This window comes from Platichthys flesus, chromosome 8 (genome assembly GCF_949316205.1).
Source record: "Platichthys flesus chromosome 8, fPlaFle2.1, whole genome shotgun sequence".
In the NCBI taxonomy this organism is placed as follows: Eukaryota; Metazoa; Chordata; class Actinopteri; order Pleuronectiformes; family Pleuronectidae; genus Platichthys; species Platichthys flesus.
Genome location: NC_084952.1, coordinates 16,797,561 through 16,814,788, shown reverse-complemented (window position 1 = coordinate 16,814,788; position 17,228 = coordinate 16,797,561). Strand labels below are relative to the sequence as shown.

General features: G+C 40.4%; 1 protein-coding gene across 1 annotated transcript; it reads left to right on the top strand.

Annotated features, from left to right (window-relative positions):
• The first annotated feature begins 8,196 nt into the window (after positions 1-8,196).
• Positions 8,197-10,867, top strand: LOC133958975 (homeobox protein MSX-2-like). Its single transcript, XM_062394021.1, has 2 exons — positions 8,197-8,524; positions 9,216-10,867. The coding sequence occupies exons 1-2, from the start codon at positions 8,236-8,238 to the stop codon at positions 9,662-9,664; spliced, it is 738 nt and encodes a 245-aa protein (XP_062250005.1). The 5' UTR covers positions 8,197-8,235; the 3' UTR covers positions 9,665-10,867.
• The last annotated feature ends 6,361 nt before the right edge of the window (positions 10,868-17,228 follow it).

The following is a 17,228-nucleotide window of genomic DNA, read 5'->3' as shown; positions in this document are numbered from 1 at the left end:
TGTGCTGATAGCTGTTGCTAGCTATCATGTTTGCTGGTGCTAGTTGTTTAGCTTCTGTTTTAGGACAAGAATAACAGTTTATAGTCACTGTCCCAAAAAATAAGTAAATATCAAACTTTATATTTATGTGATTTCTTTGTTTTCTAGTGTAATTCTGACTATACAACTCTTTTGGCCACCAACAAAAAACTACCTGAGAAGGAAACATGTCTCTGTGTTTGAACTGTACATAAATTGCTATGTTATTAAAAGGTTGTGTGGGGTCACAAGCTAAAAATGCTGTGAACCACTGTCATAAAGAAATCCTGTACAAAATTGCTGCAGTTAATTACCATACTAATATTCAACTCTTTTTTTTAAATACATTTTGATTACCCTGAGAGGCTCCTCATGTTTTGTTTTTTTTTTGTTGTTGTTGTGGACAAGATTGCGATGGTTTCCACCCTCGAAGTTAACATGGATCTGCTTTATAGAAAGATGGCAAAGCATGAATGAGCTCTAAACCTGTTCTCTTTAAAGGTAGTCTGCACTGTTAGCAGAGGAAACCTCATATTCACATATTTTAATCACAGATGCTGACTCTGACGTTGGAGGTGTTTTCTTCTCCAAAAGATCAACTAACAAAGCCACAAATAAAAAGAAAGAGGTAGGCAGAAACCACTGAACCAAACATATCCAGAAATGTACATAACTGTATACATAATCGACATTTTCATAACATTTTAATATGACTAGTTTCCCCACTATCCTCTATCGCAGTGAAGATAGTAACTGCATTGGTAACAAAAAGCAGAAGGGTGGGCTGTGAGTCACACTGCTCAGGAAAAAACATGATTGGCCACTCCCTATTTGTCTTTTAGTTATCTTGTAGCATCTTGGATGTAAACAGTAACTAACGGGCCACAATCACTTCCACGTCAAGTTAATTTCACAATTTTTGTGCAGAGAATGTATCAGTAAATCTTCATTGAATTTGGTCTTTAATACCAGAACCAGTGTGATCTCCTTCTCTTAACCACACAACCACTCATGTACAATGTGTTCACTGGACCCAGGAACTAAACTTTTTATTCCTTCCTCTCTCTCCTGCTGTCGATGTGACTCCTGTCCTGGATAGGCCACGCTGGCAGTTCTTAAAACCACCGCCAGGATGATGGAGGAGAACAAGCTTATCAGGCAGAGGCTCGCCGCCCTCACCAAGGCTCACAGATGCTGAAATAGCTGGACACCATTACTCTATCTAAAAGATGTCCTCGGTCTTTCTCCCCTGTTCGCAGTAGTGGATGCATGTACTTCTTAAACTTATTTTTGTTGAAAGCCAGTGTTACAAAGAGACAGAGCTTTAAGTGCCTACTAGTATAGTGCTGTGAGACCATCAACAATAGGAGGAAGAATATTTTACACTAAGGTTCAATGGACAGTGTTGTATTCATTAAAAGATTATATTTTCAAATCTTTTGGCTAATTAATTCACGTTACTATAAATACTCAAATGTTTTCCCCTCAGAACAATAACAAGTGAACAAAATATAATTTACTCAACAAACAACTACATCAAAAGTAGAAAGTTTAATAAAACATGATGTTGGGTAAATTCACATTACAGTATTTACTACTAGATGATCTCAGGTAAAACTCTCTTTCTTATCCACCAGAGGGCACCACTTACTCTTGCATCAATGGCTGCTGTACTTTCAGTTCCTGGTCTTAAAACACTACACAATATCCTCTTAGAGTCATTTTACTACCTTCCAACAGAAAGGGCACCAAGCTATTTTAGCATCAGGTAACAAATATCTGTTGCAGAAATGAAAAATGGTACACTTCAAATAGTGGCCTGTATGGCGCTACTATGAATTAAAGAAGATTTCACTATGTGCAGTTTGTCTTAAAAGCTAAAATGATCACAAAAGGCTCCTGTTACCAAACAAGCTTAAAGGAGATTTTCTTCTATCATTTATTAATATATAATATAATATTATCCTATAATGCAGGATAAATTTATGATAAAGTGTTTATGTCACGGTTACTGTTATTTATAGCATGAATAAAAAAGTGGTTAACAATTTTGAGTAACGGCACTGACCTGACCTCGTTTAACGAAGTGATGAATCTGCCACCCGAGGTTTCAGGTTCCTGCTTGCTATCAGGATTTATATCAGTAAATCCACTTGAGAGCAGCATATGGCTGTGATTATTTTAACTGTAAAATGATTGTTGTTAAACCATGGACAATTTACCTTAAATTGTTCGGCAGTTTCTCAATGTTTTGATTGATGAGCCTCATTGCCTCTGTGTTTAGAGGCCAGTTGTTTTAGCCCTTTTCTACCCTGAACACTACATGTCAGCGTTAACAGAGTTCTCATTACAGTTCACGTGTTTCCTCTTGAAGTACAGTATGTGCTATAATACAGATGCCGTTAGATAGGCTGCCACCCATATGTACCACAGCTGCAAGTATTTTATTACATTAAAAAGACGTTTCTTGTAGCTTTTTTGATAGGGATTGTCAGATGTATGTCTAAATTTGAGTTGGTGTAATCCTTGGGTACATGTGGTCACTAATGTGAGTAGCTTTCTCTTGACCTTAAACCGCCGTTGTTTCATTATCAACTGGGACCTATCTTTTTGAGTTACACTCAAACGAATAGCTTTCTGAAAGTTCCTGCAGCAAAAAACTTGCTGATTTAAACAACATTGCTTCAAAAGTGATTTGGGTCATTATCAGTTCCCTTTGAGTAATTTAACTAGCGGCTTGGATGTACTGATTAATGTAATTATATTCAGCTTTTCAGAAACACTTTAACTCTGCATCAGAAACAAACCATCAAGTTCATGGGTTGATTTACTCTGCAGCAAATAGATCTGGTTGTTTTGAGCATGTAAACAGGCAATTTATTGTGAGTGTTTTTATAGCGTTGAGGATAAATGACTTGTCGTGGTGATTAGCAGTTAAACAGGTTTTTTAATCAGAGCTGTGGTCTGAAGGGAGACTGTGGCGACTGTACCTCCAGACTGCTGAGCCTGTAGAGCGGTGGTTTGCTGCATCGTTTACATTTGCGGAGGAGGCCTCGGGATGTTAGGCAGTTTAAAAACAGCTGTTTTTGTTGTTCTAAACCAGTTCAGGGAGTAGCACAGTCAGCAGAAATGGGAGACATGTTGGAGAAATAAATAAAAGACGTTAAGCTTTAAAATGTAATATGAGGCAGATATAAGTTGCAGATTAAATATTGTTTGGGCTGAGCTTCGGATTCATGTTTACATAATGTCACGCATGTTGTTGCAACTCAATAATGCAAATCCTCTGTGTGGACGCTGAGCAGCTTTCTCAGGTTAGATGCATGTTTGGTTAAGTAAAATGTTGGCATCCTAGACAAGAGTTTGGAGGTTGTTGTGCGTTTGTCTTTCGTTTTTATATTTTAACACCTACTTTACCACTTCCTGACCCGGTAATGTCAGAAGATTTCCGAGCTGACAATGCACTCTGGAATTTTTTTTGGTAGAATGCTCAACACCTTTCAGCTGAGATCAAAATAAGCTAAGATATTGATAACTTTCGAGGGTTTTTACTCTAACCTCAGCAAAATTTTAAGTCCTGGTTCACAGATACACTGATGATTCAGGACTTGAAACCCTGCTTCATTTTTTGTACAATTTTTCAGAACAACAATCTCTTCACGAGTCTAACCACAGAGCAAAACACACAGAACAAATCATAAACAAGCTACACCTGGATTTACCTTTCATTATTTATGTTAGGATATTATAGCATGGTTATGTTAGACTTAAGCTCAAAGCCGTTGTGCCTAAATCGCCCAGAGCCGAAAACACGACTGTAGACTCTTGATCTCGTTAATCTGTAATCTGTCCTTGCCATAAAGGGCTCTCTTTATGAATCAACATGTTTATTGTTGTGTGGCAACATGTACCTTTACATAAACAACCTATAATTGAATCCACTGGAAACCTAAACCTCCAACAAATCTTTTACAGACTGGGGCACATATACTTGTAATTTTTGTTATTATTCGATTGATATTTGAATATTTTTAGCTTTGAATGATCTCTGCCATTAATCAAATCATCTTCAGAGGCCATCATAAGAGTGGCAGTATAATTTTGTGATGAACAGTGTAATCACTCTCCCTGGAGGAGCCCACAAACACGTCAATCTCACTCCCGGTAGATGTGATTAGTGCATTGCTGACTAATATTTCACAATCCTTCATGTGGTCTAAAGATACACTGTGGGACTTTACGAGACAGCAGCTCATTTTGAGGTGGATTGTTTAATGATACGCTTGTAAGAGAATATTACTGAGTATATTCTGTGGTTTGTTTGCAGAGCAAATGTGGGTCAAAGTTAAAACGTTTAATTTGCCACCAGACAATCTGCAGCACATGTACATTAGCATCATTGATTTGTTTTAGTAACATGGAGATGTTAATGCTGTGCTTTCATTAGTGATTTAGTACAATTTATTTTGGCATTTTTTGTTATTAGTCACTCACTACAACAACAACAGTGGACAAAGGTGCTGGAAGATCCCTCAACGGACCATGACGCAATGAATGCTTCGACGAAAGGACCTTAGGTAGCAGTAATAAGAAAACATATCTGATTATAGCATCCCAGAAAATAATTATCCACTCTTGTTATCAAAAGGCACAATACACAATGTCATCTGTATTCAGTACTGTTGTCTTTAATTACCATGTTTTGCTGAATAACTTATTTTTTAAACTAAAATACATATCTATATAAATAGGGTCATTATGCATTTTTTTTTGTTTGCCACATTTTAATCTTAATTGTGCTAAAACCTTATTGCTCAATTTTCATTTATATGAAAACTGTATTCACATTAAGCGTCATCAGTTCCCACAGTGAATCCCTGACAGAGAATGTGACATTGAATTAACTCAAAAATACATCATGGCATTTCTTGTGTGCCTTGGAGTCGACAGGTATGGTATATGTTAATACAACTTAACAAAAGCAGGACTGCTGTGTAAGAAAGCTCACTCTAAAAACAGTGATTCAGTAAATAAGCAGTTTTGGGAGTGGTTGGTGCCAGCCTTACCACATAGGACTCATTTGAAGGCATCAAGGCTAAGATTAACCCAAAACAAGCTCCCCTCCGTATTGGGACGTACATCTTAAGAGCTCATTTGACTTTTTGCTGTAATCCATCCTACCCTGTACTTACAATGACATTAAACAATAGTTGTTTAGTTTTTTTTAAACGAGTGGTATATTTTGACTGTCTCCAGATGAAGAATTGATTCAGTCTTGATTGCCCTGTGATGGCTACAGTGAGTTTGCGGGTCGATGTGTGTATTGTGTGTTTGACTCTGCCTTGAACATGTTGCTGCATGTCAAAGATGCAAACCTCAGTCACTTGGTGTGTAAGACACCCCAGACTGTATATAAAGATGAATGACATGAAAGCTCAGGCGAGGCATCTCAATTCCGACCTGATGGCTGGCTGCAGTATAGGTCATGAATCCCACCTCCTCCATATTAGTGTAAACAAAAGTAAAACTAGACATTATATCATATTATGTAGTTATAGTAACTTCAATGTACTGTATGTTCAAATGGTAATTTTTCCAAAAGGTTTGGTTTTAATTCGTTATTTGATGGTATCAAAATGAGGTCGAAATGTCATGCTTGGCAGCTGAGCATGACTCATTGACTCAATTGGTCAAGCGTGTTCAGTGTATCAACAGGATATAACAGGACTGCAGCTCCATTCCCCTGGCCACTACTGCCAAGACTTTGGCTCCAAATCTGCAGGATGGCAGCATTCGTATCTGAAATACATGCAGGTGAAGTGAAGCAGAAGAGAGAGGAGTGCTAATTGGTGTTTGGGGCAATCAGTGTGAGCTGAGGACGTTAGCTCTCTGTTCCACTGCTGCTCTGCACTGTTCATACATTGACTCAAATTTAAGCAAAGCTATATTTTTCACAACATATAGTTTTTATAGTAGTTCTCACATCCTATCCTAGTGGTAAGATGCTTGACAGCCTATGTTCTACTTTAGAGTCATAATTAAATAACTATTTTCTAGTTACTGAGCAAAACATGTATAATTAGAACAGTATATGCACGCATGCATGATGGTATTTTCTTGAATCCTACTCAAAAGTGAGTAAAATGCGTACCGTTGTTATTTTCATTAAATGTGATTTAAAAAAAGTAAATTACTAAGACTGTAAATATAGAAGTGGACATGACAGCTCCCCAAAAGTGTAACCAAGACATCCCGATCGCCCTGTAGTGGCTGGCCACTGTATAAAGCCCATATCCTCCATATCAGTGGATAGGACATGAACCAAATTAAAGTAAAAGTACACATCAAATAAATGCCTTGATGGTTTCTGTCATTTTAGGGAGTTCCGATCACACTGATGTAAAATAAGTCTTTATTTTCGGCAACTTTTAATTTTTTATTTTATTTTATAACTAAAACATCAAATACCTAGATACTCTGGCTCACACCACAACCTCTCCTATGCAGTCTCTGGCTTCAGAAAATGCCAAAATATCAGATAGCTGATATTTTGTCTAGTAACTCTACAGATAATTAGTCATTCTTATCTGCTTGATGTTGCCAAGAAGTTTATCTTGTAAAAGTAAAACCCATGTAACTCTGCACGCTGTATCCTAGTGCAGTAAAAAAAATGTGACCCTTAATTTGTGTGCGTTCGTGTCTGTGTGCGTACGTGCGTACGTGCGTGCACACACTTTGGTTACTATGTGAAGACAAACGATGTTGAGGCACTGGGGCGTTGAGCCCATGATGCCAGTGTAATCCTTCTGATTACAGAGAGCACACAGTCTCTCGTGGGCTGATCACAGAGCTCTGGACAGTCAATTCACAGGTGGCCCTTGTGTGTGTGGGCATCTGTTGTTAAATGAGACACGCACATAGTAAAGGAAGCAGACAGGAGAGTGTAACGTATGAAACCAACTTGGACTATAGGACATAGGATCCAATAAGCACTTTAAGTTTGCATCAGCAGCTGTGCATGTCTCTCTTTGCCTGAATGAACTCTGACGACATTAAATCTTTCACTGTTCCTCTTTTGATGTGAGCTTTGAGATGGATGCACCTTTTTTCTCTGGTGTGTAGGACGTGCCATTAGCTCCAGTGATGAATCCCATCAGTGTGTGGTTGGAGGCAGTGTTTAGGAAGGGCAGAGCTGCTTTTTCCACTTCTCATGATGTGTCCTAATACTCTCGAGCCCTACAGGTATGAGCTTCAAACAGGCACGAGACGCCTCTGTCTCCACCGGCAGAGCAGAGACTGGGACTAATCGCAGCGGGCGCCACACACCTCAGGAAGGTAGCAATTTTCCTTCATCACCGTTAAATCCTGCTTAAAAGAACCGGCTTCCGCAGGCCTAATTACAAGGTGTTAATAATAACAATGTAATGACAGTCATTTTAAGGCCTGCCCCAAACCATAATCCATCCCCCGACTGACTCTCACATTTCAGTGTGTGCTTGCCGTACGGTGAGGTCTGAATTTTGAAAGCACCGTAATGCTCATTGATCACCATTGTGATTCTCCCACAATTGGCGTGTCAGGTCGAGCGAGTCGGGGCTTGAATCAGGAGCTCTGTCAGCTTTTGTTAAGTGGAACCACAGCTGTTCAGATGTCCCATCGATGCCTCTCATCCACCAGCCTAATTGAAGGATTGGAAAGAGTTAAGCAAATATAAGTGGATGCCCCCCCCCCCCCCCCATACACACCTCCGTCTTGTCAACTTTTCTCATGCATTAATTCTTCAAAATCTGTTTTCCTGTGCTTTCAGTGTGAAACATTTGGTTTGCATTCAGTCTGTTGACGTCTGTAATTATGACAAAGCCTCGTGAGCCTTCTTCACGGAGCAGTCTCACTGTGTTTCCTAATTGTCACTAAATGGATGTGAGGTCTGGCTGACCTGCTGTCTGCCTGGGGGTGTGGCCCCACAGGAATCCCGTTCAGAGCGTCCCAAACACGGCGTCCTATCACGAGTCCCCCCCCCCCCAAAAAAAACAACCCCTGGATCAGGAGGCATCATGGCTCGAAGTCTCGAGTGCCTCCCAAAGTTTTCCCAGCTCCAACTTTTGTCAACTTTGTGACAACTAGGGATAAGTAACAGCCGGGTTTCTCTCCGTGTGGGCGCCGCCTGTGTTTCCTGGATTGGGATCGGATATCGTTTTTGTCAAAAGAAGAAAAGCCATGTCTTCGCCAGAGGACTGGAGAGACGGGTTTCCCACAGTCGAGGCTGCACATCCACCGCGACTGAGGAGGTGCGGGGCGCAGGTGTCGCGTCTGCCCTTCAGCGTGGAGGCGCTCATGTCGGACAGGAAGCCCTCGGACAGAGACAAGAGACATGGCGCATTGAATGAACATCAGGAGATCGGGCCTGAGTTCCGCCAGCACTTAGTATCTGTCAAAAGCGAGCCCTCGGAGGAAGGGGACGGTGCGTCTTGGATTTCCAGCTCCATGAAGATGTCCCCGCCACCCCGTAAGTGTTTGTCTTGAATTATTCATCAGAATGGATCTGCTATTAAATAATGGTTTCTATTATGGTTATTTCTTTGGGGAATATCCCTCACGTTCTAGATATCAAAGTGATAGCAAAGAACGCAAGGACTCCGTTCACAGCTGGTTCTGAGATTATAGCTGATAAATAAATGAAGGAGATATCCATGTAGGTCAAATGTATCGATGCTCAGCTAAGGTTTTAGTCAAGGAAAAGGACACACAGAATACATGCAGAACAAATAATAATATAATTTAATTTAAATACACTTTAAATAGCTTTTCACTACTTTTTCGTTTTCTTCTTTTTGTGGCTTGCCCAATAGTATTTGGAATTTTTTTTTTTTAAACCAGATTATTTTAAATGAAAATATCACTCATTCCATCTTTCCATTAACTGTCCCAGACCCATATACCATCAGTTTGCTACACTATGTATTGGAAAACTGTAGCAGACAAACATTTTGTGAAGCAGCAAACCAGGATTTTTTTTTAGATAGATCAATCAATACTAACAACAAATGTGTTGATAATTCATTTTTTGGGTTAGTAATGAATAACCTAATAATCCACTAATCGGTGCAGGCCTTGTTCAGCTACTTGGATATTAAACCCATCAACTTTTCTATTCGTCCAACCAAGTTATGGCCTCCCTCTTTTCTCATGTCCTTCAGGGCATCTCAGTCCACCGGTGTGCTCCTTGAGGAAGCACAAAACCAACCGCAAGCCTCGCACTCCCTTCACCACCACGCAGCTCCTGGCCCTGGAGAGGAAGTTTCGTCAGAAGCAGTACCTGTCCATCGCAGAGCGGGCCGAGTTCTCCTCCTCACTATCGCTGTCTGAGACCCAGGTCAAGATCTGGTTCCAGAACCGACGAGCGAAGGCCAAGAGGCTTCAGGAGGCCGAGGTGGAGAAACTCAGAATGGCAGCTGGTGCTGGACACAAGACTGTGCTGCACCCCGGCTTCTCGTCTTTAACCTTCCCTCTCAGTGTTAACATGCAGGCCGGTTCAGCAGCGCTCTACGGACTGGGCTGCTCATACAGCTGCAGCCCCGTCCTCCCTGCTGCACATCTGGCCTTGTACACCTCACAGGTTGGATACAGACTTTTCCACCTCTCCTGAAGGAGAGCTGCATTATTCAAACAAAATGTTGTGGATATTTATGAAGCTAAATGAGCATGCATCACGCCATACACCCTATGAGACTTGTGTGCAAAGGATCTGAACTGGAGCTGAGGCTTCTTGATCAAGGACATTATATAAATGTCCTTACACTTGATAAGACAGACTATGGATGGACGAGGAAACAGCAACCAACAATCTTTTCTACTTTCTTTAACGTTTGTCAATACTGATTCAGCACGGGTCACTGGTATGAAGGGAATATTGATCAGGCCACATGTACCATATTATCGTCCTAAACACCAGTGCGATATATTCTAGAGTTTTGATTATCTACTTTTTGTATATCCTGGATGATTATTTCTCACTTGTCAGCCTTGAACTAAGATAAACTCCTCTGAGAAAATGTAGTTTTAGAATTGACAGTTTAGCCAAGTGAAGTGCATGCTTGTACAAAAGCCAAAGTATTGGAATCCTATTAGTTTATGATAACCCTCAGATTCATATATTTCGTGTTAAATATCAACTTTTTTTTAAAGTTAGTATTTTTTGTTTGATATTAAACCAAAGCTTTTAGATTACCCTCTATTTTGGTTCCTTTGCTTGTTTGTGGCAAACATACAGGACCAAGTAGCTGATCGCTGTTAAAACCAGCTCTTCTCAAATACATTTGTCCTTTAATATACAACTTTTAAATGGGTGTTGCAGCTGTCTTAGTCTGGTCTCCCGTCTTCTTAGGACATCCAGCTGCTTCATCTTGTATCCTGCTCATCCACCAAGTGGCTGTCTCTGGCGGATCACACCCCGTTCTCTGTACTGTGTATTTTTGCACAAATCCTCAGGGTGGTTAGAAATTATAGCACTAATGTTTCCAGGCAACCTATAAACTTCTGTGGAGAACAGGCCTATTTGGGATGTCTCTGCAGTCCTCAAGTAACGGGTGAAGTGGTTGTTCTTCCTCACTGAGATGTGAGCACAGCCAGATTGGGTGACAGTTAAAGTGAACCCACTTTGTAATTCAGAGGAGATCTCATTATCTTGCTGTCTGCAACAGATGCTTTTCACAACGGACATTTTTACTTGGATCGATTTGACTATTATCACTAATAACACAGACTCTGTCGCTCTTGTTCCAAGTGTTCCTGGTTCTTTTTCCTACTTTCATGTTTAGAATGTATTTTATGAAAAAGTCCAATGCAGCATGATGGATTTCTAACTCTGGAAATAAATGTTTAGTTCCATCTTGAAGAATCACATTTTCCATGCCTCTGGCTCCTTTGGATTCATTGCCCTAAAGAGGATGTAAAACCTGCCTCTAGGAGTTTTTACATGATCTAAGCTGATTAGTTGACTCAGCAGTAGATCATTTGGGCTTAACAAGTGCAGCCATCTTACCTAACAAGGAGTTCTTCTGTGATTCATTGAATTTAAAAAAGACAACATTGTCTTAATTAAACAGTGAAGCTTCATTTGACTTGAGGAAAATGACTAAAGGCCACATCAAAGTGTCAAGTTACAGTTCCATGTTTCGGTGGGTATCTTTTTGAAACTTTTGTTAAATTTCTTCATGTTTAGCCGTACATGATTGATCAAAACATATTAGTTGGACTGAAGTATTACCTGCTAATCTGCTTTAGAGCTTTACACATGAGATTTCAGAGTATATTACTGTATGCACCTCACATATACCGAGGAGAGCTGGGCTCCACTGTAGACCACATAGGTGGATGTTAAACAGGGTGGTCTGAGGTAAGAGGTGCTGTACTCTTGAATGAAAATGTATCCAGCCAAGTTTCCTCTTAAGAGGTCAAATGAAGTTTTCTGCAAATAGCACATCTTATATTGTCATGATTGCAAAGTGCCTTTTGATATCACAGAGGTAGAGATTTGTTCATGTGCTGCGAGCTGTATTTTTTAAATTGTATACTTTCAGTGAACTGTGAAACGTAGCATTATACCAGGCTGTCCCTCTGCAGGCAGTGGTTTAATTGTCCTTGTCTCTGAATCTGAGTCTACAACTCTATGAAATTACACGTGTCGACTTGGTGATAACAGAACAAGGCATTATATGGTCTCTCTCTCTTCCTCTCCCCATCTCCCTCTGTAAACTTAGAAAGCTTGTCGCCATTAGCGCATATTTCACAGTCCATTTGCTTCCCTCCATTTTGAAATGAAACCCAGCATTACGCTGATAGTGAGGCCTCTAAAAGCTTTGATTGCGCCGTGGCCTCCAGTTTCAGATGTTTGCATTGTGAAACTTAAGTGGAAGAAGTGATCACAGGCAAAAGTGGAACGGCTGACCTAAAGAAAAAGAGCTTGGTCTTAAGATGACTTCATGCATAAACATAAAACATCAAATTAATAAAAATCACACAAACTAGTAACTAATTTGAGAAAGACTAACATTATTTCTAAATTTTTAAAGAACTTAAAGACAGAAATAATCAGTTTCTCAGACACCGTAGTCAAGGAGGTTTTTAAACATGCAAATCTTATGTCCTAAGCCATGAGTTCATTGTCCAAACAGCTCACAGAGACTCAAAGGACAGGTTTTCTCTATTATATTAATACTCACACGTCCATGTGTCTATATGGTGGCTGTGGCAGAGGGGGTAGAGCGTTCGTCTGCCAACTAGAGGGTCGGCAGTTTGATCCCCAGTCTTCTCCATCTGCATGCCGGAGTGTCCTTGAGCAACAAGCTGAACTCTGAATTGCCTCTCTGTGCTGCGAATAGATGCATTGTATGAATGAGTGTCTGAATGTGTGAGCATGTTGAGTGATCATCAAGACTAGTAGAGGCGCTATGTAAATACAAACAATTTACACTGAAGGAATTTTTCATAGCAGGAACCTCCGACAAAGTCTTCAGACTCTCTAAAGTTCAGCCAAAAATTTCAAATAACAGTATTCTGACTGAGACAAATCAACGTAAAGAAGAATTGTCCTCTACTAAAATTAGTAATAGTTGCTTTCAGACATAAGCTTTACTCCGGATATCTTCCTGAAATTATGCGGACGGCCAGTTTGTAAGAACACAATTAACCATGTCAGTTGCTCCGCACAGACTCCAGAGTTTCTCATACTAACTGCCTGGTAACAACTCTTTATTGTTACTAGTCTGTCTCTCCTACTTTCTGAAACAACTGAAAACAAATGTACTTTACAGTTCTGAAATGATGTTCCCAATGTTAAGGATATGCAGTTCTTTCATTAATCCACAAGGTGTAGCAGCTTCCCCACAGTTTCTGTTCCCTAATTTCAACAGCATAACTCCTCACACTACTCTCATATTAATTCACTTATTCTTGGCATTAAAAATACCTTTTTGCACATTTTGTTTAGGTAATGACGTATCATCTCATATATAAGTTTACATGTTATGTAATAAGGAATCCACAAGCTCTTAGATAATGTATGTTTAATTCATCATGAGTGCCCTGGTGGTGAATAAAAGATTAAATTGTTTCGTGCCGGTGGTAAATGGCATGAGTTTGGGGGACAGAAGCATTTAGGTCCTTACACATGCATCACTGCAAATCAGTGTTACCACAACTCAAATTGAGAATATGATTAAATCTGTTTCAGAATAAGTAAATATTATATAAATATACACAATATTCATAATAAGCAATTACTTCTATCAGACTGGCATTTCATTAAACATGAATGCACATGATTCATCAATCCATTTAACTGTTAAAAATGCATTTAAAGCCAAACAAAGCAGCCTGAGCCATCATGTTCACAGAAAAAAGGAGCTAGTTGGGGATTCCTCCCGGCCGCGCTCCCCTCCTGTCCCACCCTGTTAGGCATAAATTGAGAGTCAGAGGAACATTTCGCCATGTAACTGCACGCAGGAACAAAGTTGAGATACAGTGCACGCTTCACTGCACCGTAGAAATGCACTCATATTTGTGGATCACTTCTCACATGGGTGGCAGTAATGTGAGATATGACAAACAAAGGAGTGGTGGGGTTGTGTGAGAGTAGCTCCACACACCTCACAGGCCAGAGAGGTAAAAAGCATTGACTTTGGGTTGTTCGGAGTGCTGTAATTAAAGGGCATGCTTTCATCATCTCTTCAAAGCGGTGGAGCAGGTGTGTTTCCACGAACAATCCCTTGTCTATCTTCCGTCGCTGTCCACGGATTTGTAAGTATTGAATCTCTGGATGTCTTCTTTTACCTCCGCTGCTGTCTCAGTTTTGTTCTGACCCCTCGTATTTCATGTCGCATGAAAGATAGAAGGCTATTATTGATCATAATGCAGCCAGTCAACCTTCACTACTTTGCTGATAATTTAATTTGTGTGCTGATTGTTAAGGGAAAAGTGTGACAAACTGAGGCACCAGGCTCAGCTGTAGTAAAGAGTTTACAGATTCCTTCCTTGGAGAACTTGATTTTACTGCAACACACACACCCACACACACGCGCACACACACACGCACGCACACACACATAGACACACACTGAGGCAGCTCTCGTGCCCCGTTCTCAGAGTAATGCCACCTCTAGCAGTTTCTGCCTTTTGTTGAGTTCTTTCAGCTGGTTTCAAGAGACTTTTCCTTCAATCAAACAACATGACCCATTTCAACATAAAGACACACCTAAAAGCTTTGGCTTTGAGGTTTTTTTAGACAGAGCACTTCCTCTCGGGGCATTTTGTAGATCTGGGGCACTGATGGCACCAAGGGAAGAAGTCTACAGAATGAGATTAAGCTTTATTGAAATATTTCTAATATTTAAGGCTTTGACACACACGTTATTTTTAAGTCCCTTTCTCTCTCACACTCTGTTTTTCAATCTCTTTTCTCCAACTCTCAACCCCCCCAATGGATTTTTCGTTTTACTTACCACTGTTGACCTCGGAGGTTAAAGAACAGCGTTAGGTTTCGTGTTAGTTACTGTTTACGGTCCTGTACATTCAGTACTGCCCTCTTTGCCTCTGTTTATAGAGCCTGCAAAGAGCCATCAAATTTAGATTAGACCTCTATTCATTTTGTTAGGAAGTGACTCTCCCAACAAGGACCCACCAATGTCAACTGAATTAGTGTCTCAAAGTGACATCCATACATTGCCCCGTGGGAGGTTTATACCCCTCCGTCCGAGCCTTTTCAGGGCGGCTCCATCTGTAGCTTTCGCCATTGTCCGTGTCCCTTCACAGATCTGTGTGTCTGCTCAGTCTCCTGAGATCTTGTGAGTCATCAATCTACCCTATGGCCTCCATTGTACTGAAGGAGACTGAGCCCTCCAACACGCTCTGGTAACTTAAGCGCCCACTCGCTGGCGTGAGATATGCACCAGATGCTCAGAAATACAAAGACTTATATGCACAGACACACGCGATCGAGATTGCATATCCAAGATGTTCCCAGCACTGAAATCCGAGTTATGTTTCCATTTCTTTGTCATTCAAGTTCATCTGTGAGTTTCAGAGTTCAGCACGCAGAAGTCATTTTGAACACCAGTAAAACATTATGAGAGACTGTAAGTGGTTTGAGCTTAATTGTATTTCCCATTATCATTAAATTACACATTTAACAGATTTAATAGTGGGTGAATATGTTTTATTATAAGACATATGATTCAGCAACACAGGCTTGGCCCCCTGTCTAGTCACATATTGAATTACTGATAAATAAAATGTGGACTAAGCAGGGGAACAGACTTCCAGATGGGAAAATTAAAGAAGATTAATATAGCCCTCAGAAAAAACATCTGTCCCTGTCCTCTCCTGCTCTTTGTCTCCCCAGTGTTGATGTAAACCCTTAGAACTTAATTTTTTTAAGGGTTACAGTTGAACATGTATCTTTAAACCCTTGTTAGCTTTTATGCAACACTTTTTTTTGTTCGGTTGATCAGTTCATTGTTTTGGTCAAGACTGACATATTTTAACGGATTGATTGAATTCAGAAGAAATTCATTGGCCCTGGAGGAGGACTCTTACTGACTTTGGAGATAATCTACATCAGTAAATGAATCGACATTCTAGACACAAATCAACACACAATAGTACTCAGACTAGAATGCACAGGCCAACAGGGGCATGACACTGAACTCCAACTGCATCAGACCTGCATCGATCATGGTTCCTGTACGCCACTGGTGTTAGTTTGTGTGAGCACTTTAACCAGAGGCAAAACTGTAATGCAACTTGAATGAAATTGAGAGACGTCAGTTTTACAAGAGCCTGGCTGATTATTATTAACATAATGCAAAAAAAAAGATGCTCAGTGTAATTTAGAAATGTCATAGAAAAATGTAATAGAATTATCTCAAACAAAGAAAAAGGCTGATTCTCATTCTTTATACCAAATTTTGCACACAGCAGAACCTATGATCTATGCTTTGGATATATCTATGGAGGATGTAGACTTGTATCAGGCCATTAAATCTAACTATATATCACAGTTCATCCATAGTGTCCCCAAACTGATCATCAGCGTCTGTGAATAAGACAACGTAAAATAAGTCTGTTACCGATCTCCAGGTTCTGGATGAGAGTTCCTGGAAAGTCCATCTTGTCTTGTTCTAGAGCTGTCAAATGGGGGTCATGTGGAGGCAGGCCGATGTAAGAAGGCAAGGCATGTTTATTTGTGTAGTAGATTTCAACAACAGGCCAATTCAAAGAGCCTCACATCATGTATAAAAGGCATTATAACAAATTATAAAATGCAACATATGATGCTACAAAATAAAAGGCATTTAAAAAAAAAGAGGATCTAAGTTTGATTAGTTGAAGACTCTTAATTGACTGTAGGGGCGAATGTATATATGTCTGTATGTTGGCCCTGCGATATGCTGGCGACCTTTCCAGGGTGTACCCCTCCTCTCACGCAATGTCCTCGAACAGATCAAGTGGTATAGATGATCAGTGGATAGGTTCAAGGCTCAAGGCCTCAAGGCCCTTGAGCAGCACGTCGAGCCCCTACCGGCTGCCTGCAGACCGTTCTGCAGCTGACCCTGACGTTTGACCTCCATGTGCAGAAGCAGCAGGGAAATTAGATTTTTTTTTGTATGTGAGTCATATTATTGTTACATGCACAGTAAGCCCAAAAGTCAAAAGTAGCTTACTGCAGGTTGCATGGGTTACAGCAGCATTTGGTCGGCTGGTAAATATTGAGATTTTCTTTCAGCTCAATTCTTTATTTCCTGTCATGTAGCCGCCATATGAAAGTGTAGAGAACAGATGGCCGCACAGGCTCCTCTCCAGGTCTGTTGTTGGTTATTGTTTGTACTAAGAGAAGACAGAGAAGGTTTTTCTGTTCATTGTCTACAACCAAATGATGGAGCCAATGTCCCTGTGTCTCACTGTCACAGCTGTGTCTCCTGTGTGTGCGTCTTTGAGCAGGATTCCTCGTCTGGTCCCATCTGAATTAACTAGAGGGTAAAGAGGCTCCAGCTTTGTTCCTGTTTCACAACTGCCTTCCTTACATAGACCAAGTTGTCTGCTGCCTGCACTACCCTCAAATAGAGTTGTCAACCAACACAAATGTGTGGCCATGGTTCTTTCTTGGTGAAAAACAAATGTTTGAGGTGTTTCTATTCCTGGACCTTCAGAGTTAT

Bases quoted from the DNA above. Each gene is read 5' to 3' on its own strand.
- LOC133958975 (XM_062394021.1), top strand. From the start codon at position 8,236: ATGTCTTCGCCAGAGGACTGGAGAGACGGGTTTCCCACAGTCGAGGCT. The intron at 8,525-9,215 runs GTAAGTGTTTGT...CATGTCCTTCAG, and splicing joins GAAGATGTCCCCGCCACCCC to GGCATCTCAGTCCACCGGTG.